The sequence below is a fragment of the Gorilla gorilla genome, chromosome 3, assembly GCF_029281585.2.
Source record: "Gorilla gorilla gorilla isolate KB3781 chromosome 3, NHGRI_mGorGor1-v2.1_pri, whole genome shotgun sequence".
NCBI lineage: Eukaryota > Metazoa > Chordata > Mammalia > Primates > Hominidae > Gorilla > Gorilla gorilla.
The window spans coordinates 164,229,818-164,254,630 of record NC_073227.2 but is presented as its reverse complement, the minus strand read 5'-3'; the positions used below and the strand labels follow the sequence as shown (position 1 = coordinate 164,254,630).

Sequence of the window (24,813 nt, the reverse complement as noted above, 5' to 3'; positions counted from 1 at the left end):
TTTTTTTTTTTTGGAGAAGGAGTTTTGCTCTTGTTGCCCAGGATGGAGTGCAGTGGTGCGATCTCAGCTCACTGCAACCTCCGCCTCCTGGGTTCAAGCAATTCTCCTGTCTCAGCCTCCTGAGTAGCTGGGATTACAGGCATGTGCCACCATGCCTGGCTAATTTTGTATTTTTAGTAGAGATGTGGTTTCAGCATATTGGTCACGCTGGTCTCGAACTCCTGACCTCAAGATCCACCCGCCTCGGCCTCCCAAAGTGCTGGGATTACAGGCGTGAGCCACCATGCCCGGCCATGAATACTCTTAAAATTTTTCTGGGTCATACACAAAAAATAACATCAACTACCTCAATTTAAAAATGTCTCTCTCCTAACTATATACTATTTTTGCCTTAAATTTAAAATTATTATATTTAAGAATTCAAAGCTGGGCGCAGTGGCTCACGCCTGTAATCCCAGCACTTTAGGAAGCCAAGATGGGTGGATCACGAGGTCAGGAGTTCAAGACCAGCCTGGCCAAGATGCTGAAATCCCATCTCTACTAAAAATACAAAAATTAGCCTGACATGGTGGCACGCGCCTGTAATCCCAGCTACTTGGGAGGCTGAGGCAGGAGAATGGCTTGAACCCGCATGGCAGAGGTTGCAGTGAGCCAAGATCGTGCCACTGCACTGCAGCCTGGGCAACAGAGCAAGACTCCGTCTCAAAAAAAAGAAAAAAGAATTCAAACTAATGCTTCCATGACAGATGAAATTCATAAAAAATAGGGACAGCAGATGCCTGTTTCATCTTAACACAGACAACTTGATTCTCCTGTCAACTTAAGCTTGACTTTCTCTCAAGCTCTGAGAACATGAATCAATGTTTACTTTGAGAGCTAACAAGAAATGTTTTTGGAAAAGTTATACTTCAAGAATGACAAACTACATAAGCTGATGCCTTCTCATTCCTAAAATTCAACAAGATATAGATACTTAAATAAAATTATCAATGCACTGCTGTGCTCACTAGAAAGTGAAATGTCTAAGGTATAAGAGAAGTAGAGGGAGTGGTGAGCTTCTAAATGGTAAACGTGGTGTTGGCTTTAGGATGAATGTCAATCTCAAAAATGCAATCAGGAGGCCCTGCATTGGAGGTGATGCTGAAACTGAGAATATCCCATCAAGCTAGGGACCCCTGAAGGGAACTGATGTGGTCCTAGGATGGTAGCACCTCCTGGTTCCTAGCAGAAGCAAATACAAATAGTTTAGGGAAGAAATTTAGGTCCTCAGAAGATATGTTCAACAAAATGAGGTTGCAATAAAAATATATAAAACACACAAAGAAACAAACTGTAGAGAGTGTGAGATAGGAGAAACAATATACACAGATTCAGACCTCCAAGGACTTCAGATATCGAAAAAGGAGCCAGTAAATTGGCCAGACATATTTGATAAAGACCCAAACAGAATTTCATTTTAGAAATGGAAAAGCAATATTTGAATAGTGACTGAGACTTTCCCAGAATTGATAAAAAATATGAATCCAAAAAGAAGGCAGCACTTCTAAGCAAGATAAATAAAAAGGAATCTATGTCTAGACGTATTGTAGTGAACCTGTAGAATACCAAAGATATAGAAATGACCTTAAACTCATCCAGTCAGAAAAGACATTATCTACAAGGGAATTACAATTAGACTGACAGCAATTTTTCCATAGGAATAGAAGCAAGACAGTAGTGGGATAGTATCTTCCATGGGCTGAGAGAAAATTATTGTTGATCAAGAACTGTAAACTCAAGAAAACTGTGTTTCCAAGAGTGAAGGCAAAATAAAGACATTTAAGTTATACAAAAACTGAAAAAAATTACTACCAATGACCTCCACTAAAGGCACTTCTAAAGGGTATATTTCAGGCGGAGGGAAAATTATTGCAGAAGGAAGGTCTGAGAAATAGGAAGGAATGACAAAGAAGCTGGTAAACATGTAGGAAAATGTAAATAAACATTGTTATATAATAAGAGCAGTAATAATACTGTCTAATTAGTGGGTTTAACAAAAAGACAACATTAAAATTTTGGACAAAGTTAGCACAGAATTTGAGCATTTTAAGGAGAGTAAAGACACTAGACTGGTTAACTTTAGAATTCATTAAATAACAGCCAGATGCAGTGGCTCCTGCCTGTAATCCCCGCACTTTTGGAGGGCCGAGGTGGGTGGATCACTTGAGGTCAGGAGATCAAGACCATTCTGGCCAACATGGTGAAACCGTGTCTCTACTAAAAATACAAAAATTAGCCAGGAGTGGTGGCGCGCATCTGTAATCCCAGCTATTTGGGAGGCTGAGGCAGGAGAATCATTTGGACCTGGGAAGCGGATGTTGCAGTGAGCCAAGATCACACTACTGCACTCCAGCCTGGGCAACAGAGCAAGACTCTGTCTCAAAAAAAAAAAAAAAAGAATTTGTTAAATAACTATTTCAATGGTAACCACTAAAAGAGTAGGAAGTATAAAATTTCTAGCCATCAGAAAGGAAAAAATAATCAGTCTCCATAACTATGTTGTTTGTGGTTTATGAGATAGCATCAAGTAGCAGACCAGACTAAATTTATATTAAACATAACTTAATAAAATTATCCCAAAGGAAATAATTCTTCAGGTTTGAAGTGTGAACTAACTGTATACAAAGAAGAGGCATGTCACATGTCACTCACCTTACGTGGTGGTGTGGATTTCCCAGAATCTAAGTCGAGATCTAGGTATTCCACCTGTTTGTCTCCTTTGGGCTTGATCATAGGGCTGCTTCCTCCATCAAGACTGTTACTGCCAAAGAGATTCTGAAAGAATTAGACAACAAAATCAATGGTCAGACATTCACCAGACATACCACTCATACTGTTGGACATCTACGGAAGCCTAAATATTTGCTTTCAAGAGGACATAGCTTAAAAAGTTAAACAACCTTTTAGGATAGAAAGAAAATAAGTAATATTTAAAAAACTGATTAAAGCCTAGCTTAGAGCAAGCTAAACGTAGTTTCAAAACTTCAACTTGGTTCACACTAAGATTGAGACATCAAGAGATAGTTAGCTATGATAGCCCAACTTGAACATTATTAAAATTATATCTGTACTCAATTATGCTTTACAGGATCTTTATATTCCTTGCTTTCAAATTAAATTAAAAAAAAACTTTCTACGTTTTATCTAAAGGCTTTCACACTAAAATTTGTTTGACTCCATTGGCTAAGTCTATTTTGTTTCAATCATCTGGATTATTTACCACTTAATTTCCTTAGTCTGATCTTTTCCTTCCTGAAAGGCATACATTCTAAGGAACGTATTTAAGAGAGAAGGAAAATTACTACCTAAGGAAGGCCTGAAATACAAGAAATGATAAAGAAGCCGCTAAACATGCAGAAAAACGTAAATAAGCATAGTTTATATAATAAGAGCAATAATACTACTAACTCGTGGGTTTAAAAAGAATTAAAATTTTGGACAAAAATAGTGCTAAGATTTTAAAGAGAGCAGAGTGAAGACAACTCTGGAATTTGTAAATAACCATTTCAGATGATTTGTACAGTAGGACTACTCTCTAAAAAAAGGGAAAGAAGGTAGGAAGATAGATGACAGCGATAAACAACAGGAACAAAAACTTGAGGCAGAAAAATGAAAAATAGGCACTTGAAGATCAATGCTAAATAGAAAGGAAAAGCTGGCATGAACCTAAGTCCCTATATATTCCCTCCACTCTAATTACAACAGGGTTCTCTTATACATGTGCTCAAACAAGTGACTTGTTTCCATGCCTTACTCCTTTTAACCCCATCTAGAAATGTTCTTGGCTTCTCATACGCAAGACTGTGTATTTCTCATTAGGGATTTTCATCCTTGTGCACTGTTGATATTAATGTTCATATATTATCTCATACTTTTGAAGAAAATCATAATGATTTAACAAAGTTAAAAATTTATACATGTTATGATGAATAAAACAATTTGAAAACTGCATACATCTGGTGGTTCTGTCGATTCTTTTTATATTGCTACTTCATTTCTTTTTGCTTAGGTTAAACAGAAAAAACCATGCCTTAGGGAAAGGATACTTCTAGGAAAATATTGAGACTATTCCCTCATTTCGTAGCAGGGCTGCTAATAGCTGGTATGGAACCTTTTTACAAATTATTAAAAGGTGCTTCTTGCACTGGGGTGAGACAGCTCTGTGCTGTGGGCGACTGCAGCTTGGTGAGCAGCGCATAGCCTGAATTTCATATAATCAGGTATGCAGTATGTTTATTCAGTAAACAACCTGTACAACTAAATGTAATGTTCCTATTTGAAGAAACAGATTTTTTAAACCAAATTTATCAATTACTACAAATAAAACATTAAAAAAATATATAAAATGGCTAGGCGCGGTGGCTCAGGCCTGTAATCCCAGCACTTTGGGAGGCTGAGGCGGGCGGACCACCTGAGGTCAGGAGTTTGAGACCAGCCTGGCCAACATGGTGAAACCCCGTCTCTACTAAAAACTACAAAAACTAGCCAGGTGTGGTGGTGGGCACCTGTAATCCCAGCTACTTGGGAGGCTGAGGCAGGATAATCGCTTGAACCCGGAGGCGGAGGTTGCAGTGAGCCAAGATCGCACCACTGCACTCCAGCCTGGGCAACAGAGGGAAACTCTGTCTGAAAAAATTAAAAAATCAAAAAATCAAAAATAACATGTAGAGCACAAAAAATATAAGCAAGTTTTGGTCCTCAATATAAATAGCAATCCCTCTCTTCTTTCTAATTCATGGAGAAACTGAAATCATCATGAAATTTTTTATCTGAATGACTCTATATATCATTGTCACATAAAATCAGCCATGAGTGTGTGAAAAATTCTATATTCAAATGTGATCAATGAAAGACCCATACCCTCCATTTCTCTGATTAGAAATATCTAGAACTGTTCACAGTATTACAAGGCTATAAAAGAAATGCATAAATTCATAAGACCTGCATGCATAATACCAATAAGTTGCTCCTAAACAGAATTTCTCAGGGTGGCTAGTTAACCTATTTTATGTCTGTTATTACTAGAACTGAATGTTTTTCCATCTTTAAGTATGGTTAACATTTGTGTGTCTACAAGGAAGTCTATTTGCACTTGATTTAATCTCCACTGGAACAGCCTGTCTGTATTCTAGCCTTTCACCCAGTATTTTCCCAAAACAGTTTAGAGAAACTCTAAGATTCTATAAGGTATTATAAGTGTTCTTTGAATTAAATAACAAACCAGTAGTGTGAGATTTTTTTTTTTTTTTTTGAGATGGAATCTTGCTTTGTTGCCTGGGCTGCAGGCAGTGGCTTGATCTCGGCTCACTGCAATCTCTGTCTCCTGGGCTCAAGCAGTTCTCCTGCTTCAGCCTCCCGAGTAACTGGGATTACAGGCGCCTGCCACCATGCCCAGCTAATTTTTGTATTTTTAATAGAGACGGGGTTTATCCATGTTGGCCAGGCTGGTCTCGCACTACTGACCTCAGGTGATCTGCCCGCCTCGGCCTCCTTAAAGTGCTGGGATTACAGGTGTGAGCCACCATGCCCGGCCTAGATTTTTAAAAAATTCTTTAAAAATTATGTAAAATCATTTAACATATTTTTGTTGTTATTATCACATAACAGTATGTACGCCTTTAGTTATGGTTTACCATCATTTGAATTTCAGGTGTCACATTCAGAATTCACTTGATAATGCATGATTTTTGATCCAAAATTAAAGAAGTTTGTTAAATATTGCTATAATTCTCATATTCTTTTCTAAGGGAGAGTTGAATGGACTATGATGAGTCCTTGTATTTGGCAGCATGAGGAGATGGAATTGGCATTGTTGACTTTTCTATTGTACTTGGTAGACAGGTATGTCCTCCTGGGTCATTTTTGCTTTTTTCTAATACATAGGACCTAAGTACTTCAGAAATTCATCACAGGCCAGGTGCAGTGGCTCACGCCTGTAATCCCGGCACTCTGGGAAGCCAAGGCAGGCAGATCATTTGAGGCCAGGAGTTTGAGACCATCCTGCGCAACATGATGAAACCCTGTGTCTACCAAAAACACAAAAATTAGTCGCGTGTGGTGGCGCAAACCTGTAATCCCAGCTACTCGGGAGGCTGAGTCAGGAGAATCATTTGAAACCCAGGAGGTGGAGGCTGCAGTGAGTTGAGATCGCGCTACTGCATTCCAACCTAGGTGACAGAAAGAGAATCTGTCTCCAAATAAAAAAAAAAAGAAATTCACCACATTGTGTTTATTTAGACACCTCTACTGGTGGCAAGTAAAAGCACCTTTCTGGCTTACTGTCATTAGGTATAAAAAAAAAAAAAATTGTATTTTGATTTCCTTTGATTTCTGATTGTAATGCTCTTCTTTTTCATCTTTTCCCTTCATCTAACACCCATGACAAATCACATTTTTAAACTTTCCTATTATATGGGACTTTCCAAAATTTTTATGGCTATTTACTATTTTGGGCAAAAAGACACACTCTTTAGTACCTCACAAAATACTCTAATTACTTTATGATAAGAAAACAGTTCACTCAACTACCCAAAGTTGAAAATAGGTGACAATATCTACTCTGACTGAGAATTTAGGATTTAGAGTTTTACTAGAGTCAACTTACTATACTGAGGAAAACTAATTAACTTAAATAATAATAATAGAACTCCACTCAAATTGAAAAATAGTGAATACAAAAGCAAAAGTCTATAAAAATTGCCCTGCCTTGAAAAATCAGTGGAAACATTATTGATATATTATATTATTTTTGAATACTTTATAAATTTGATATTTAAAAATTTTTATAGACGAGGTCTCGCTATGTTGCCCAGGCTAGGTGTGAACTAGGCTCAAGAGATCCTCCTGCTTCAGCCTCCTGAGTAGCTGGGACTACAGGCACATGCCACTGTGCCTGGCTAAATTTGGTAATATTTTAAAGTTAATTAATTTAAGCACAAAATCAAGTTTTTCATATCACTGAATTATGTTTCCTGACAATATATAGCTTTAAGAAAGCTGGTTCTGCCTAAAGTCTATTAAGGATGAAAAACCAATTCATTGACAGAATTGGGCTTTATATTTTATACCTCTAAATAGGGCTGTTTTAAATAATATAGGGCCACTAAAGTGTTACTCATTCTAAATTTTGACATCAGGTATTTGCTTATCCTGGAAGATATGGTCTGATTGTCCCTCAATACCTGCTCTCCCCTCTCCCATATGCATGGGATTTTTAGGTGGGCCCACTGTTCCTCGGATCTAAGTCTATGTTTTCTAGCTCCTTTGTGTCTAAGTGTGGCCATACAGGCTGAGTTCTGGTTAATGGTTTCTATAAAGCAGTTTCGAGGTACTGTCCTTATGAGGCAGTTGAGCTGTACCCTTCTTTTTCTCTCTTTCCTCCACCTGGAGTTGGAATGTGACTCTGCTGGCTGGAGCATCATCTTGTCCAATAAGCATATGTGCCACACCCAAGGAAAGCAGACTGGAGAGCTGGAAAAGGTCTGAATCCCTGAAGACTCTATGGAAACAGAGCTGCCACAACAGCCTTGGATTGACTCTCTCTAGACTTTTCCATGAGAAAGAAAGAAACTTCTCTCTTGAGTCACAAATATTTATTTTCTTTTACTCAGAGGGGAACTTAATCCTAATGGATATACTTATCGACTAAAATACAAATAACAAAGCAAACATTAAATCTGACTTAAGGAAAAGCTAAAGCAAAATATTTTTAAAAATTAAAATTGGTTTGTATTCTTAAACATTTGAAGTATTTTCTGGCAACTACCTGATTTCTGAGGAACAAAATGCTCACTACCATTAGAAAATTCTCATGCTTTATGGTAGTATAGCCAACCTCAAACATGTTATGTTTATAACAGGTCTTCTTTAATCTTTACACCTATCTAAGGGTATATTACTTACTTATAAGACCATTTCACCATTAGAGTGCTGTGACATGGCCTTAGAGAATTGCATTATAAAATGCTGCCCGTATATTTTCTTGAAGAGTATCAAAAATCAAGTATCTCTTAAATGACATATAACTGAGAACTTAATTTTTTTTCTAATTAGAGACAGGGTGACATGTTGCGCAGGCTAGCCTCAAACTGCTGGACTCAAGGACTCAAGTGATCCTCCCACCTCAGCCTCCCAAATAGCTGAAACTACAGGGTTGTGCTGCTGTGCCAGGCAACTTTTTTTTTTTTAACTCATTTACAGTTTACTTTCACCTTTTATTGGTTTTAGAGTTTATGACATTATTTTTAATAAGCTTTTTAAAAGTTGTCTTTTACTGCTTTTTCTTAAGTATATAAAGATACGAGGATAAAATTTATAGACAGAACAGTTCTAGCTTGAATGACTGAAAAGGGCTGCTCAGAAAGGGAAAAGTTAAAACTTTACATACTGGGTCTTCACTGGACAGGTTTGGGTTCATGGGAACATAATTCTCTTCACTGTCGTGTGAGTCACTGCTTGAAGTTGTGCTATGCACTGAATCTGGTCGGGGGGACATGGGAAACCTGGAAGAGCTAATTACAGAAATTATCATCACAAACATAAGCCTTGACAAAAGTATCTGAAATTATTCCCCAAATAAAAATGAGAGACAGTCTGCATTCTTTCAGAAATATTCCCTTATGTTTAAAATCATTCATTGTACACATTTATAATGATGTAATTTTTGTGCACAAACACATAACTAATATTTATAATTGTATTATAAAAGTGTATTTTGGACAGCAAAATATTTTGTGTAAAACAAAAAAACCACTGCCAGTGACTCGGTGATAAGTAGAAAGTTACAGATATAAAATGGAAGACTTAAGAATTTCTATTTTTTAAAAAACTATACACACACACACACACACACACACACACAAAACATGTTCAACATAGGTTTGTAACTTCATAAATTCCTCTCAATTCCCTATATACATTTAAATAAGTCTCGGTTAAATAATCTCCACAAGAGGCTACCATATTTTCAAGATTAGTAGTCCTCAGAAATTTTTGGTTTCATAAACCTTTTACACTCTTAAAAATTATTGAGAATCCCAAGAAATTTTTGTTTACATGAGTTGTATCTATTAATTTTGCCATATTAGAAATGAAAATAGACATTTTTAAAACACAAGTAATACACAAATACACATTTCTATTGGGTGTCACAATGATATCATCGCTTATCATGTAGCCTCTGGAAAACTCCACTGTACCTCAGAAGGAGAATAAATACAGCAAATAACATCTTAATATATTAATGAAAATGGTTTTGACTTCACAGAACCCCCAAAAAGGGGGCTCTTCAGATCATCCATTGAGAACCACTATTCCAGATATTTTCCATGATAATGAACGATTCTAGATAGTCACATTATTCATACAAACTACATATTTTAGACAAAGGACTTACTCTCGAGCAAAACTCCTAGTGATGGGAGATCTAACTGGGGCTTGTAATTCTTCCCATTCTGGCAAAGGTTTTATTTCTAAAGGTGCTGGCTTGACTGAAAAGAAAAAGAGAAAAAGAGATTTTTAGTATACAGAACTTTGGAAAACAAACAAGATTCTCTCTCTGTAACTCTATTTATATTTGATAGCCAGAGTAAACCTAAGACCACCTAGTTTCACATGTGAAATGAGGTTCATGAATGTTACATGATTTGCCCAAGGTTACATAGCTAAGTAATTAGTGGTAAAAGCTAAATCAGATGTTTCATGATTGTTACCTCAAAGCCTAAACCTCTATTACAACATGTTGCCTAAGTACATATTTTATGAATATAAACTAAATGAGATAAAGAAAGAGTAATGTGACCCAGTTCCTCTATGGTTGCTTTATATGTTTCATTATTTCATAAATTATTTCGCCAATTTCATACTCAATAAGAAAATTTAATCATCTATGTAAAATCATTCCTATTCTTCAATATTGGAGTATATAACTATATATATAAAATGATGCATAGAAACTATTAAAAACACAACTTTGTTAAAACCCCAAACAAAAAATATTCGAATCTTTTAAAATAATTCATGCCCAGTCTGGAAACAAACAAAACGAAACAATATTTGTATCTTTAGATCCAAACTCCGCTCTGAAAAAAGGCCATAATTATTTTACTTCAAATTGTTAGTGTAATTTAAGCAACAAATCTCTTGCTAAATTATATACAATTAAGTAAATGCTAATAATAATTTTCATTTATAAGTGATCTTTATTTACCTCATATTGCAGTAGACAATTAAACCAATATATACCACAGAGTTCTTAGCCATTTTCTTAAAGTCAAGACTGAGATTTTTTCAGAAATTTACGGAGTGAGCAAAAGAACTAAAACAATACTATTTAATACTAGATATTTTAGGAGATTAGCTAAACATGTTAGGTAAATATTTCAGTTATGTTTTATTCTGCCACTCTTAACAAAAAATTTCATCTTTGAGATTTATTTATAGTCTTTGTCCATGTATGTTATGGCATAGTTACCATTACACTATAAAATGAATGGTCATTTTAAAGGACCATACACACTGAGGCTTATAAGTATTTTGTCAACTCACATATAATGAAGACCAAATTAACTTATTAAATTTGAGCTGAAACCATTTTGCTTGTCTATATTCTTAAAATAGACACATACAGAATATTCCACTGAGTGAAAGTATTTCTTTAACTGTTAATGTTTTACTTTTTGACACCCAAAGGCTAATAGCAGTTTAGCTGTCAGTTTTTAAATAATGGCACAATTAATCCATGGAAATGATTCTTTATTCTGTCTCAGAACAGAACACATATACATAAAGAGAGAAGACAACAGAAAATCACAAACAGTTCACAAACTGAAAGGATAAAATGTTGTCTACAAAGTTAAAAGAATAATGCAAAAGGACAAGTCTGAATATCACATATTATCAAATATTTAACATGCTGTTGTTAATGGCAGAGTAAGTAGACTCATTGTGTATTATGGGAAGCATTCACTTTAGAAATAATGTGCAGGAAAGTTTTATTTACAACAGCAGTAGTATTTAAGGTTCTTCTTTATTTTCAGAAAAAAAACAAAAAACATTACAAAATAAATTCCCAATGCCCCATACAGCATGCGGTGCTAAAGTACATACCCTTTCTTCTTGTAGCAAAGTCACCTATGGTTTGTGAATCAGTTCGCTCTAAACCATGGGGTTTGAGTCTTAAAATTTTAGGACTTTGACCTAATTGGTAAAAAGAAGACTCTCTTAATATAATGTTATTTATTAATTGGAAAATGGATTCTGTAAAAAAAAAAAAAAAAAGCAACAGAGCCCTGTGCAAAAATGTTACATCTAAAAGCATGAACAAAAGTTTGTTGTGGAGAATATTTCAGTCTTGTTACATAAAATTCATGCTCATGCTCAGCACAATGGAAAAGAGGAATTTACATGCAACAATGTAAGCAGCAAGGAGGTATAAAAGATGGCAGGATTTTAGTGCGATAACCAGCCTGGTTAGTTGTTATCTTCATTTGGGGGAACAGAGGGAAAATACGTGCCATGTTAGTTTTTCTTCTAACATGTCTTAGAAAACTGGATCAAATAAAAAATTTGTAGAATACCCTAGTCAGATCTCAATTACATCTTTCTTTTCTTTCAAATCTGGTGTCTCTATGAAAGCCCGAAGGCCTACGTCCTTGTAATATTACTTTTCTAATTTGGTAGAGATGTTTTTAAAACCTTAATCTATTCCTGCACCTCCTGAACAAGACTCTTCTACAGAAGCAAGTGGCCACTACTATATTTACTAATCTAAAACCAAAACAAGACCAGCATTTCTTTCCTCTGGATACTCACTGGTTGCCCAATGGCTTCATCTTGCAAGAATTACATGTTTAGATTCTGGTTCTACTGATTGCCTAGCTTCAGTTTAATTAAGTATATTTCTGAAAGCATAAATTCAGTTACCATCATCTTCCTTTCACTTAATGTCTGCCACATAAAAGCGCTGCTGAAAAGCCTATGAAAGGGCATCCTTCCCATTAGAAGCCTGGATGCCAGAGCTGCAATATCATTTGAACCACTGATTTAAGCTACTCCATTATTAGTGGCACTAAATTTTCTTTTTTCTTGGAATTTACAAAGTTGAGTTGACATCTATTAGGTGGCAGAATCAGAATTTGCTGGTTAAGTGCTGATATCTAGCACCTTACCTATTGAAATCTAAGTTTCTTAAAATATAATTCTGTAGAAGTTATAAAAAATAAAATTTCCTAACCAATTTTCTAAGTTACACAATACTTATTCAGAAATGAGGCAGCTTGAGTTTAAAAGGTAAATACTAAAATTTTGGGCAAGATCCACTCCCTACCCCTAAAATTCCCTAATCCAGGGCCCATACCCGCAGGACCCTTTTCTAAAGCAAAGGAAGATGACAACTTCTTTTTTTTTTTTTTTTGAGACGGAGTCTCTCTCAGTCGCCCAGGCTAGAGTGCAATGGCACAATCTTGGCTCACTGCAAGCTCTGCCTCCCAGGTTCATGCCATTCTCCTGCCTCAGCCTCCCAAGTAGCTGGGACTACAGGTGCCTGCCACCACGCCTGGCTAATTTTTTGTATTTTTAGTAGAGATGGGTTTCACCGTGTTAGCCAGGATGGTCTCGATCTCCTGACCTTGTGATCCACCCGCCTTGGCCTCCCAAAGGGCTGGGATTACAGGCATAAGCCACCGCTCCCGGCTACGATGACAACTTTTTAAACTCCCCCAAATAGTGTGCTACCCTTCAAAAAAAATAAGAGGCAGAAGGTAAGTCTTAGTATTAAAATAATATGATTATTTTGGAGTGAAAGGCCCTTACAAATCTAGTTTCTTCATTTTATGAATGAGATTCATCCAAAGAAAGAAGGGGTTAAGTGATTTGTTCAGGTTACACTTTAACCGGAGGCAGAGTTAAGACTTCCTCTAGCCTGCCACTTGCTGGTGTGGCACTCCTGTTCTATACCACACTGTCTTACCTTTCCAGACCTTTAGGGATATAGAGAATCTTAGGAAATTTAGCTGGATACTATGTTGGAGCTGCTTGGAGTTCAGTTTTGAACTCTCCATTGCGGCTGGAGATCTTGCAGCACTCTGTGCTACACAGTCACAAACTAAGGAAACCAAGTAGAGAAAGGAAGAAATGTGCTCATTCCTACACTTATGTCTATAGTTGATACTACTCTGAATTTACAGATGTGGCTTGGGGGGACATCTACGTGAATGCCACAGAGAGCTGACACACCAGTGATATCAGGTTTAATTACAAAATGCTCTTAGAACTTCTTTTGGTTTGCTGCTCTTGACCTAGTATGTGAGATGCACTCCTCCTTGTCTGAAAGATCCGTTTTCATTAGCTCTCCAGCTCCCTCCTGATTTTTTTCACCATAGTTATCTCCCAGTGGTCACTCTTTGCATTTCTCAGCTTTGCTACCCCAGTATCTTTATCTAAGTTTGTGGTTAAATAATCAAGGTCACATGACTGCTAAATCTTACTGAGTTATGGTTTCTCACTTTTTCTCTAGTTCCACCTTCCAACTGCCTGACAGGTCATCTCCAATTATCCTTCTGAAGCTGAAACTGATTGTTTCTCCTCTAAACCAATGCCATTTTCCACCTCCAAAGCCCTTAGTAATGACACCATATCCTGGATCCTTAGGTACAAATTCTCAGAGTTATGTAGTCCATCCCCTTTAAGCATCTGCATTTGGTCTCAAAATGCTAATGATTTCCCAATATGACAACAAAAAGAGCTTTTAAAATGGGAAGGACTGAAATGGAAGGAGCAGGGAGTCAAGGTCAATGAGAAAGTTACCCGAGCCTGTGTGAATGCTGGTGTGATGACTATAATCCAGAATGATCACGGCCTATGAAAAACTACATGGAGGGTCTTTTAAAACCTATTCCTAGAGGAAAAGAAACAAGGCAAGAACAAACCTGTTTGGGAAGAAAAACTAATCATAATAGATTAAAAAAAAAAGAGAGAGAGAAACTCAGCTCCTATCTTGCTTTAGTCTTCTCTAGCTAGGAGAATGATTTTCAAACTGAAAAGGACAGAAGAAAGACAACAGCCATTAAAGGCCCATTATGTGAGAAAGGTGTGTGAAAGTTGATTATACAAATTGGGTCATTCTTGTTGTAGCCAACTAAATTAGGGTTGAGGGCTGGGGGAAAAAGCACTCACAACACAGAGCAACTGATCGAAGAATTAACATTTCCACAAACCCTGGTGCTGAAACAACCTGCTGCAACCCTAAGACCGGTTTTACCTAGCAGCTGCTGAAATGACTTGCCATGACTCTAAAACTGGTTTTACCTACCACCATCATTCACCAATCAGATCTTGCCAGCTCCAAAGAAATTCTCTAGTGCCAGTGAGCTTTCTTTCAAAACAATACTTAAGATTTCTCTTTCTAATAAAACTCCCAACCTCCTCTTTGTTATTCAGACATAACAAAGACCACTTGGTCTGTGTATCTCAAATTGCAATTCTTGCTTCCCAAATAAAATGCTAAGGATTCATCTGTATATTTTTATTCTGAGTTCAACAAGTACAACATAGTGTCCAGCTACTTTCAAGTTCTATTCAATGAATTACATTTCAAGATAGCAATGATTTTACAGACAAGAACACAGACTACATATGACTTATTTGGGGAAGTCATGGAGAATATGGAAATGCCATAAGAATACGGATGTGTTTACAACACATTCTTCTCTTGAATTGTGCTCTGCTCTGGCTAGACCATTCTGTTCTCTATTTCTCATGTACATCTTTAAAATTTCAGCCCTTTTCTACATTCTTTCACTATCAATATCCATCACTGCTTTATCAATCAGTGACTTTAATTTCTACAGAAAGCTCAAGTTAGAATACATTCTCTAAGACTGCCCAGAGAAATGCCATTACACTTAATCATGAACATTTATTGAGGAGTTCTTAGGTACTAGACACTCTAAAACCTCCCAACAACCATGTAAGGAAGGTACAATTTAAAAGAAATTTTAATAATTTTATTACCAAGCTGGTTGGGGGCTTATAGAACTTAAGTAACTTGCCCAGAGTCACACAGATGATGACTGGTAGAGCTAGAATTTAAATTCTGTGAATCTAGAGAGAGGGTTCATGTTCTTAGTCCCATATCCTTATTTCAAACCTACAATCTTTACTATAGTTACTCTTAGAAGAGTATTTGTATTGTTTTGGTTTTGTATACAGTAAGTTCTCTCAACTAAATTTTAAGTGCTTCCAACATCAGAGATGTAAAATCGTTACATTTCTCTGAAGGGTTTACCTTCGTGACCAGTAATTTCTTGTTGGTTACAGTGAAAACATATATAAAATGTAAGTGATTGTAATGATGAAGACAATGTGGATTAAGTAATTTTTAAAGATGTCACATGTTCCAAGGAGACTCGTATGAGCCAAAAGCAGATGCATGAAATCAGTAAGCCTTTCACTCGAGTTCTTCTTCATCTTCATTACCTTTTTTTCTGGGGTGGGTACTAAAAGGGTACTCCTTTTCTAGGGTATTCCTTGGTTTTCTTAATAGAACAATATGATATAATCATATTGAACTTTTTAAAAATACATTTATAAAATTTACGTGTATTTTCTACTCTGTGCAAAGCTTAAGGTTAATTTTAGGGCAGAAGCTACAATGTGGAAATGTTGCACTGAATTGTACTGTGTCACTTAGGCATTTTGTTAGCTTGATTTCTCTATGCTTCCGAACTCAATTTGACATTTATGTTCCAGACAGAAATGAAAATCATGCCCAAAGAATAGCCCTATATTACTTAAGAGGAGAGAAACGAGAAAAAAAGTCCAAGGTGTAAGGAGGCCTGTCTTAGCCTTTTCTCCTCCTTTACTGCCTGTATATAATAGGCCAATGTTTTACTGATTGCTGAAGAAAAGTGTGAAAATAGATAATAAGAAATAAGAATACTAAAGCAAAGGCAAAAATAAACCAACTTTGGTGACTCTTAAATTCTGAGAATAAATAGAGAACTCATGTGAGCCTGAATGTTTAAGTCCAAGGCAGTTAGTTACAACTTGGCTTTTGCTAGACTTGGTTTGAACAAAGAGTGCAGCATAATTTAGTGAACAGCATTGACTACTGGGGAAATTTCTATCTGTGCTTTAATCCTTAGGAGGGTTGTTAATATCAATCTCTTGATCATGTGATCTGCTCCCTAATTTGGAGTACGATTAGAGATGATCTAATTTTACATTTTAAAATAAGAAAATTCATGAGAAGAAAAGTCAATGGATTTGCCCAATGTCATTTAATGGGAGGGAGTGGTTGTTAATAGTATTACCAGAAATGAATTCTGGCTTTTTGGATTCTTGGTCTAATATTTTTCTAATATACTGCTGTATACTGTAACCTCATCACTGTAACTTATTTTAATGGTTTTTAAAAGAAAAAAATGAAAACACGCTAACTAGAAAATATATGCCATCTAGAAGAGCGTGCAGCATATGATTCATACCCTCCCTTTGCTTTGCTCTCTTACGAAGGAGGACACTTCTAAACTCTTAAAAGCTAAAGCCCTTCAAAAAAAATGAGACAATTTTAATTATAAGGAATTGTCCCCAAGTATGCCAAAGAAAACAGCATTGCAGGCCAGGCACAGTGGGTACGCCTGTAATCCCAACACCGTGGGAGGCCGAGGCAGGAGGATCACTTGAGCCCAGGAGTTTGAGACCATCCTGGGCAACATAGTGAGAAACCATCTCTAAAAGAAAAAGAAAGAAAATAGCCTTGCAAACTGCATAAAAACTTTCTGTGCAAACACTGATGTCAAGGCAAAACGTAAAGCTAGTCTTAATGTAGCACCACGATTTCATGCAACCCTAAGAAACAGAGCAGCAAAGAGCGGGGTGCTCTTTTAAAATGAAGGCCCTGACATGCTTCAGACATTCACACCAGAAAATAAAAAATTGTTTGTCTGATTTTTTTTTTTTAAATGAGCACTTCATTTACCTGTTTTGTTTCTCTGAAAGTGATGAACTCGCACTGTATGGCTGTATGAGTTCCGCTTATACTCCAAGTGCCTCAAAACTTCCAAAAATCACTGTAAGTTCCCCAAGTTGAGGGAGCCAGACAGGGGGACTTTTGCTATGCCTTTCCCTGTTTGATCCTGTCTCAACAAAGGCTTCAAGAACCCTGGATTTGGAAAACTGGGCAAAGTACTCTCTGAGAAAGAAAAGTGATTTTTATAACATTTTACATTAAAGAATACAATTATTTTCTCTATTGTATTCTTAAATCAGAATGAGCTTTCCAGAGCCATTCTGATTATGCACTCCATACTTATTTCCTTTAAATGGTAACAAATCTAACCCAAACTTGACTTAAGATTTAAATTTATAAATCTTAAAGTTTATGTGCCTGCATAAAATTCTTTAATGGTACACTCAGAATAAAGTCCAAACTCATTATCATAAATTATAACTCCTTCAGGATCAGGAACCTGCAAGGCATCTGGCATTCATCCCTCCTTTGGTGCTTTCCTCCCTCCTTTTTGCCCGCCCACCTACCTCCCCACGACTCTGGGCCTGTCTCATCTCCCCTCTTTTTAAAGGACCTGGGCATGTTGTTTATTCTAACGAGAAGATCCTTTGCCAGGCTGCCCTCCCCTACCATCATTTAATTGCCACTCACACTCTCAGACTTTCCTCAGGGGAGCTTCCCTAATAGTGCCAAGAGTTTACTTCAACCACAGCCCCTTGCACGGTAATTATGACAATGTGTTTACTTCTCCACATCCCCTCCTAGACGATGAGCTTCTTCAGGGGTCCTAGACGGTGAGCTTCTTCAGGGGAGCAACCTTTTCCTTGTTTGGAGAATTTATATCCTGTAACTGATAGGTGCTTAAATCTGTGTTGTATGAATGTTAATGAACTGTCTTTCTCTTAAAGCTAGTGGTGTTTAACCTGATCAATCTCACACATTTTTTGTTTTTTTTTTTTGAGATGCAGTCTTGCTCTGTTGCCCAGGCTGGAGTGCAGTAGCATGATCTCAGCTCACTGCAACCTCCAACTCCTAGGTTCAAGCAATTCTCGTGTCTTAGCCTCCCAAGTTGCTGGGATTACAGGCATGCGACACCACGCCTGGCTAATTCTTTTGTATTTTTACTAGAGACAGGTTTCACCATGTTGGTCAGGCTGGTCTCAAACTCCTGACCTCAGGTGATCTGCCCACCTTGGTCTCCCCAGATGCTGGGATTACAGGCTGAGCCACTGTGCCCAGCCATTTTTGCTTGTCATTTAAATGGAAAAAGGGAAGAACTAAATTCTAAGGGTATTTCAAGTCGGTCATCTCAAATACAGTCAAGGCAGTCATGCGAGGTCACATTTCAAATAAATAGATGTGATCTATTAATGCATTATTCTAATAGGTAACTACTTACATAAACTCCACACAAAGTGGACATTTTATTTTCTGTATTATTACAGGCTTTACAAAGCCTAAATTTTTTTTAAGCCTAAATTTTTTACTCTTCCCAAAGTTTTGCAGATTATGCTACTACTTCCAGTAGGCATCCCCAAAATCAAGAAAGAGTAAAAGTAATTCACATTATCATTTGTTAATTCCAGAAAGTAATGAAGGCAGAAAACTGAAAAATTTTTATACGTTTTAATGGTCTCATGGTATAAAGAGAAATGTAATGATGATAATTATACTTTGAAGTCAAGAGAATATTGAGAGGGAAAAAACCCCACATTAAGGCTCTGCTGTAAAAATGCACTCCATACTTATTTCCTTTAAACGGTAACAAATCTAACGCAAATCCTGACTTAAGATTTAAACTTTAATACCTGTTTATCAAAATCTAGTTTCATGTACTGTTATTACTCATACATTCTCCAAACACTTATTAGTGTATACATGTAGTTTTTAAAAAGCATGTTAATGATCAAGTAGGCTTTACTCCTAAGGTGCAAAGTGGTTCATGACAAAATGTAAAGACCACCGAGACTAAGAAGAAACTGCATCAACTAATGAGCAAAATAAGCAGCTAACATCATAATGACACGACCAAATTCACACATAACAATATTAACTTTAAATGTAAATGGACTAAATGCTCCAATTAAAAGACACAGACTGGCAAGTTGGATAAAGAGTCAAGACCCATCAGTGTGCTGTATTCAGGAAACCCATCTCACGTGCAGAGACACACATAGGCTCAAAATAAAAGGATGGAGGAAGATCTACCAAGCAAATGGAAAACAAAAAAAGGCAGGGGTTGCAATCCTAGTCTCTGATAAAACAGACTTTAAACCAACAAAGATCAAAAGAGACAAAGAAGGCCATTACATAATGGTAAAGGGATCAATTCAACAAGAAGAGCTAACTATCCTAAATATATATGCACCCAATACAGGAGCACCCAGATTCATAAAGCAAGTCCTGAGTGACCTACAAAGAGACTTACACTCTCACACAATAATAATGGGAGACTTTAACACCCCACTGTCAACATTAGACAGATCAACGAGACAGAAAGTTAACAAGGATACCCAGGAATTGAACTCAGCTCTGCACCAAGCGGACCTAATAGACATCTACAGAACTCTCCACCCCAAATCAACAGAATATACATTTTTTTCAGCACCACACCACACCTATTCCAAAATTGACCACATAGCTGGAAGTAAAGCTCTCCTAAGCCAATGTAAAAGAACAGAAATTATAACAAACTGTCTCTCAGACCACAGTGCAATCAAACTAGAACTCAGGATTAAGAAACTCACTCAAAACCGCTCAACTACATGGAAACTGAACAACCTGCTCCTGAATGACTACTGGGTACATAACGAAATGAAGGCAGAAATAAAGATGATGTTTGAAACCAATGAGAACAAAGACACAACATACCAGAATCTCTGGGACACATTCAAAGCAGTGTGTAGAGGGAAATTTATAGCACTAAATGCCCACAAGAGAAAGCAGGAAAGATCCAAAATTGACACCCTAACATCACAATTAAAAGAACTAGAAAAGCAAGAGCAAACACATTCAAAAGCTAGCAGAAGGCAAGAAATAACTAAAATCAGAGCAGAACTGAAGGAAATAGAGACACAAAAAACCCTTCAAAAATTAATGAATCCAGGAGCTGGTTTTTTGAAAGGATCAACAAAATTGATAGACTGCTAGCAAGACTAATAAAGAAAAAAAGAGAGAAGAATCAAATAGATGCAATAAAAAATGATAAAGGGGATATCACCACCAATCCCACAGAAATACAAACTACCATCAGAGAATACTACAAACATCTCTACGCAAATAAACTAGAAAATCTAGAAGAAATGGATAAATTCCTCGACACATACACTCTCCCAAGACTAAACCAGGAAGAAGTTGAATCTCTGAATAGACCAATAACAGACTCTGAAATTGTGGCAATAATCAATAGCTTACCAACAAAAAAAGTCCAGGACCAGATGGATTCACAGCTGAATTCTACCAGAGGTACAAGGAGGAACTGGTACCATTCCTTCTGAAACTATTCCAATCAATAGAAAAAGAGGGAATCCTCCCTAACTCATTTTATGAGGCCAGCATCATCCTGATACCAAAGCCTGGCAGAGACACAACCAAAAAAAGAGAAGTTTAGATCAATATCCTTGATGAACATTGATGCAAAAATCCTCAATAAAATACTGGCAAACCGAATCCAGCAGCACATCAAAAAGCTTATCCACCATGATCAAGTGGGCTTCATCCCTGGGATGCAGGGCTGGTTCAATATATGCAAATCAATAAATGTAATCCAGCATATAAACAGAACCAAAGACAAAAACCACATGATTATCTCAATAGATGCAGAAAAGGCCTTTGACAAAATTCAACAACACTTCATACTAAAAACTCTCAATAAATTAGGTATTGATGGGACGTATCTCAAAATAGTAAGAGCTATCTATGACGAACCCACAGCCAATATCATATTGAATGGACAAAAACTGGAAGCATTCCCTTTGAAAACTGGCACAAGACAGGGATGCCCTCTCTCACCACTCCTATTCAACATAGTGTTGGAAGTTCTGGCCAGGGCAATTAGGAAGGAGAAGGAAATAAAGGGTATTCAATTAGGAAAAGAGGAAGTCAAATTGTCCCTGTTTGCAGATGACATGATTGTATATCTAGAAAACCCCATTGTCTCAGCTCAAAATCTCCTTAAGATGATAAGCAACTTCAGCAAAGTCTCAGGACACAAAATCAATGTACAAAAATCACAAGCATTCTTATACACCAATAAGAGAGCCAAATCATGAGTGAACTCCCATTCACAATTGCTTCAAAGACAATAAAATACTTAGGAATCCAACTTACAAGGGAGGTGAAGGACCTCTTCAAGGAGAACTACAAACCACTGCTCAAGGAAATAAAAGAGGATACAAACAAATGGAAGAACATTCCATGCTCATGGGTAGGAAGAATCAATGTCGTGAAAACGGCCATACTGCCCAAGGTAATTTACAGATTCAATGCCATCCCCATCAAGCTACCAATGACTTTCTTTACAGAATTGGAAAAAACTACTTTAAAGTTCATATGGAACCAAAAAAGAGCCCGCATCGCCAAGTCAATCCTAAGCCAAAAGAACAAAGCTGGAGGCATCACACTACCTGACTTCAAACTATACTACAAGGCTACAGTAACCAAAACAGCATGGTACTGGTACCAAAACAGAGATATAGATCAATGGAACAGAACAGAGCCCTCAGAAATAACACCGCATATCTACAACTATCTGATCTTTAACAAACCTGAGAAAAACAAGCAATGGGGAAAGGATTCCCCATTTAATAAATGGTGCTGGGAAAACTGGCTAGCCACATGTAGAAAGCTGAAACTGGATCCCTTCCTTACACCTTATACAAAAATTAATTCAAGATGGATTAAAGACTTAAATGTTAGACCTAAAACCATAAAAACCCTAGAAGAAAACATAGGCATTACCATTCAGGACATAGGCATGGGCAAAGACTTCATGTCTAAAACACCAAAAGCAATGGCAACAAAAGCCAAAATTGACAAATGGGATCTAATTAAACTAAAGAGCTTCTGCACAGCAAAAGAAACTACCATCAGAGTGAACAGGCAACCTACAAAATGGGAGAAAATTTTCGCAACCTACTCATCTGGCAAAGGGCTAATATCCAGAATCTACAATGAACTCAAACAAATTTACAAGAAAAAAGCAAACCACCCCATCAAAAAGTGGGCAAAGGATATGAACAGACACTTCTCAAAAGAAGACATTTATGCAGCCAAAAGACACATGAAAAAATGCTCATCATCACTGGCCATCAGAGAAATGCAAATCAAAACCACAATGAGATACCATCTCACACCAGTTAGAATGGCAATCATTAAAAAGTCAGGAAACAACAGGTGCTGGAGAGGATGTGGAGAAATAGGAACCCTTTTACACTGTTGGTGGGAGTGTAAACTAGTTCAACCATTGTGGAAGTCAGTGTGGCGATTCCTCAGGGATCTGGAACTAGAAATACCATTTGACCCAGCCATCCCATTACTGGGTATATACCCAAAGGATTATAAATCATGCTGCTATAAAGACACATGCACACGTATGTTTATTGTGGCACTATTCACAATAGCAAAGACTTGGAACCAACCCAAATGTCCAACAATGATAGACTGGATTAAGAAAATGTGGCACATATACACCATGGAATACTATGCAGCCATAAAAAATGATGAGTTCATGTCCTTTGTAGGGACATGGATGAAATTGGAAATCATCATTCTCAGTAAACTATCGCAAGGACAAAAAACCAAACACCGCATGTTCTCACTCATTGATGGGAATTTAACAATGAGAACACATGGACACAGGAAGGGGAACATCACACTCTGGGGACTGTAGTGGGGTAGGGGGAGGGGGGAAGGATAGCATTAGGAGATATACCTAATGATAAATGACGAGTTAATGGGTGCAGCAAACCAGCATGGCACATGTATATATATGTAACTAACCTGCACATTGTGCACATGTACCCTAAAACTTAAAGTATAATTAAAAACAAACAAACAAAAACAAATCAATAAATGTGATTCACCATGTAAACAATTAAAAACAAAAAACATATGATCATCTCGATAGACCTGGAAAAAGCTTTCGATAAAATCCATCATCTCCTCCTGATAATAACCCTCAAGAAACTAGGCATTATGACCAAGTCTTCAAAAGCAATTGCAACAAACCGGAAATTGACAAGTGGGACCTAATTAAACTAAACAGGTTTAGCACAGCAAAAGAAACTATCAACAGAGTAAACAGTCAACCTACAGAATGGGAGAAAATATGCACAAACTATGCATCTGACAAAGAGGTAATATCCAGAATCCACAAGAAACTCAAATCAACAAGCAAAAAACAAGTAACCCCATTAAAAAATGGGTAAAAGACATGAACTGATACTTCTAGAAATGAGACATACAAGTGGCTAACAAATGTATGAAAAAATACTCCATCACTAATCATCAGAGAAATGCAAATCAAAACTACAATGAGATATCATCTCACACTAGTCAAAACAGCTATTACTAAAAAGTCAAAAAACAACAGATGCTGGTGAGGCTGTGAAGAAAAGGGCATGCTTATATACTGCTGGTGGGAATGTAAAATTAGTTCAGCCACTGTGGAAAGCAGTTTGGAGACTTCTCAAAGAACTTAAAACAGAACTACCATTAAACCCAGCAATTCCATTACTGGGTATATATCCAAAAGAAAACAAATCTTTCTACCAAAAAGACACACGAACTCGCGTGTTCACTGCAGCAGTGTTTACAATAGCAAAGACATGGAATCAACCTAGGTGCCCATCAACAGTGGACTGGATCAAGAAAATGTGGTACATATACTACACAGCCATAAAAAGAATGAAATCATTTCCTTTGCAGCAACACAGATGCAGGTGGAGGCCATTATCCTAAGGAAATAAACGCAGGAACAGAAAACCAAATATCACATGTTCTCACTTACAAGTGAGAGCTAAACATGGACATAAAGATGGCAACAACAGACACTGGGTACTACCAGAGAGGGGAAGGAGGCAGGTGGAAAGGGTTGAAAAACTAACGATTGGGTGCTATGTTCAGTTCCTGAGTGACAGGATCATTCATACCCTAAATCTCAGCATCACACAATATACACAGGTAACAAACCTGCACATGCACCCCCCTGAAACTAAAATAAAAATTGAAATACAAAAGAATAAAAATTTTAAAAAGTGCAGGTTAGTTTTTAATCACATTCAGAAACTTTAAAGGATCTCTTGAAAAAATGTTTAGAGCAAATCCATCACTGTGCCAAAAGAGTCACCCAGGGAAACTCTCAGGATTAGTCTTCTGTATGCTCCCCACACAATATTAAGGATCTAAGCTTGAAGGTACTTTAACCAAAGCGGTGTATAAAAACACCATACAAAACCTTGCACTGGCTTAACAAAAAAAAGTCAGTATAGTAACTAATGTTCAGACTGTTGCAGAAAGGCGTGAATGGACAAGGCCAAACATAACAACATAAAGACAGCATGTGGGGCTCACACAGCTGCTGCATCATGCTAGACAGAGACTAGACAGAGATGGGGGCCTTAGATAAGTTTAGCTATTTAATATACTAGATTTATGTCATGACATAAAGAGAAGCTACAACAGATATATTTCCCAAACTTTACAAAACTCCCTTTCCATCAGAAATATAAAATTTTCAATTGAAGAGGTCAAAATATAATTTGTCC

General features: G+C 37.0%; 1 protein-coding gene across 4 annotated transcripts in view; it reads right to left on the bottom strand.

The window, feature by feature from the left end:
- The window catches only part of GAB1 (GRB2 associated binding protein 1), a 136,964-nt gene that overhangs the window by 4,371 nt on the left and 107,780 nt on the right, over positions 1–24,813 (bottom strand). For 3 of the 4 annotated variants that reach the window (XM_004040428.5, XM_055384754.2, XM_055384755.2), the window contains 4 exons: positions 11,146–11,235; positions 9,434–9,527; positions 8,426–8,549; positions 2,692–2,814 (listed from right to left, as the gene is read on the bottom strand). In XM_004040428.5, the coding sequence (XP_004040476.1) occupies positions 2,692–2,814; positions 8,426–8,549; positions 9,434–9,527; positions 11,146–11,235 (431 nt within the window). The remainder of the gene's footprint in view (positions 1–2,691; positions 2,815–8,425; positions 8,550–9,433; positions 9,528–11,145; positions 11,236–24,813) is intronic. The other variant, XM_004040427.5, reaches the window with a different exon arrangement.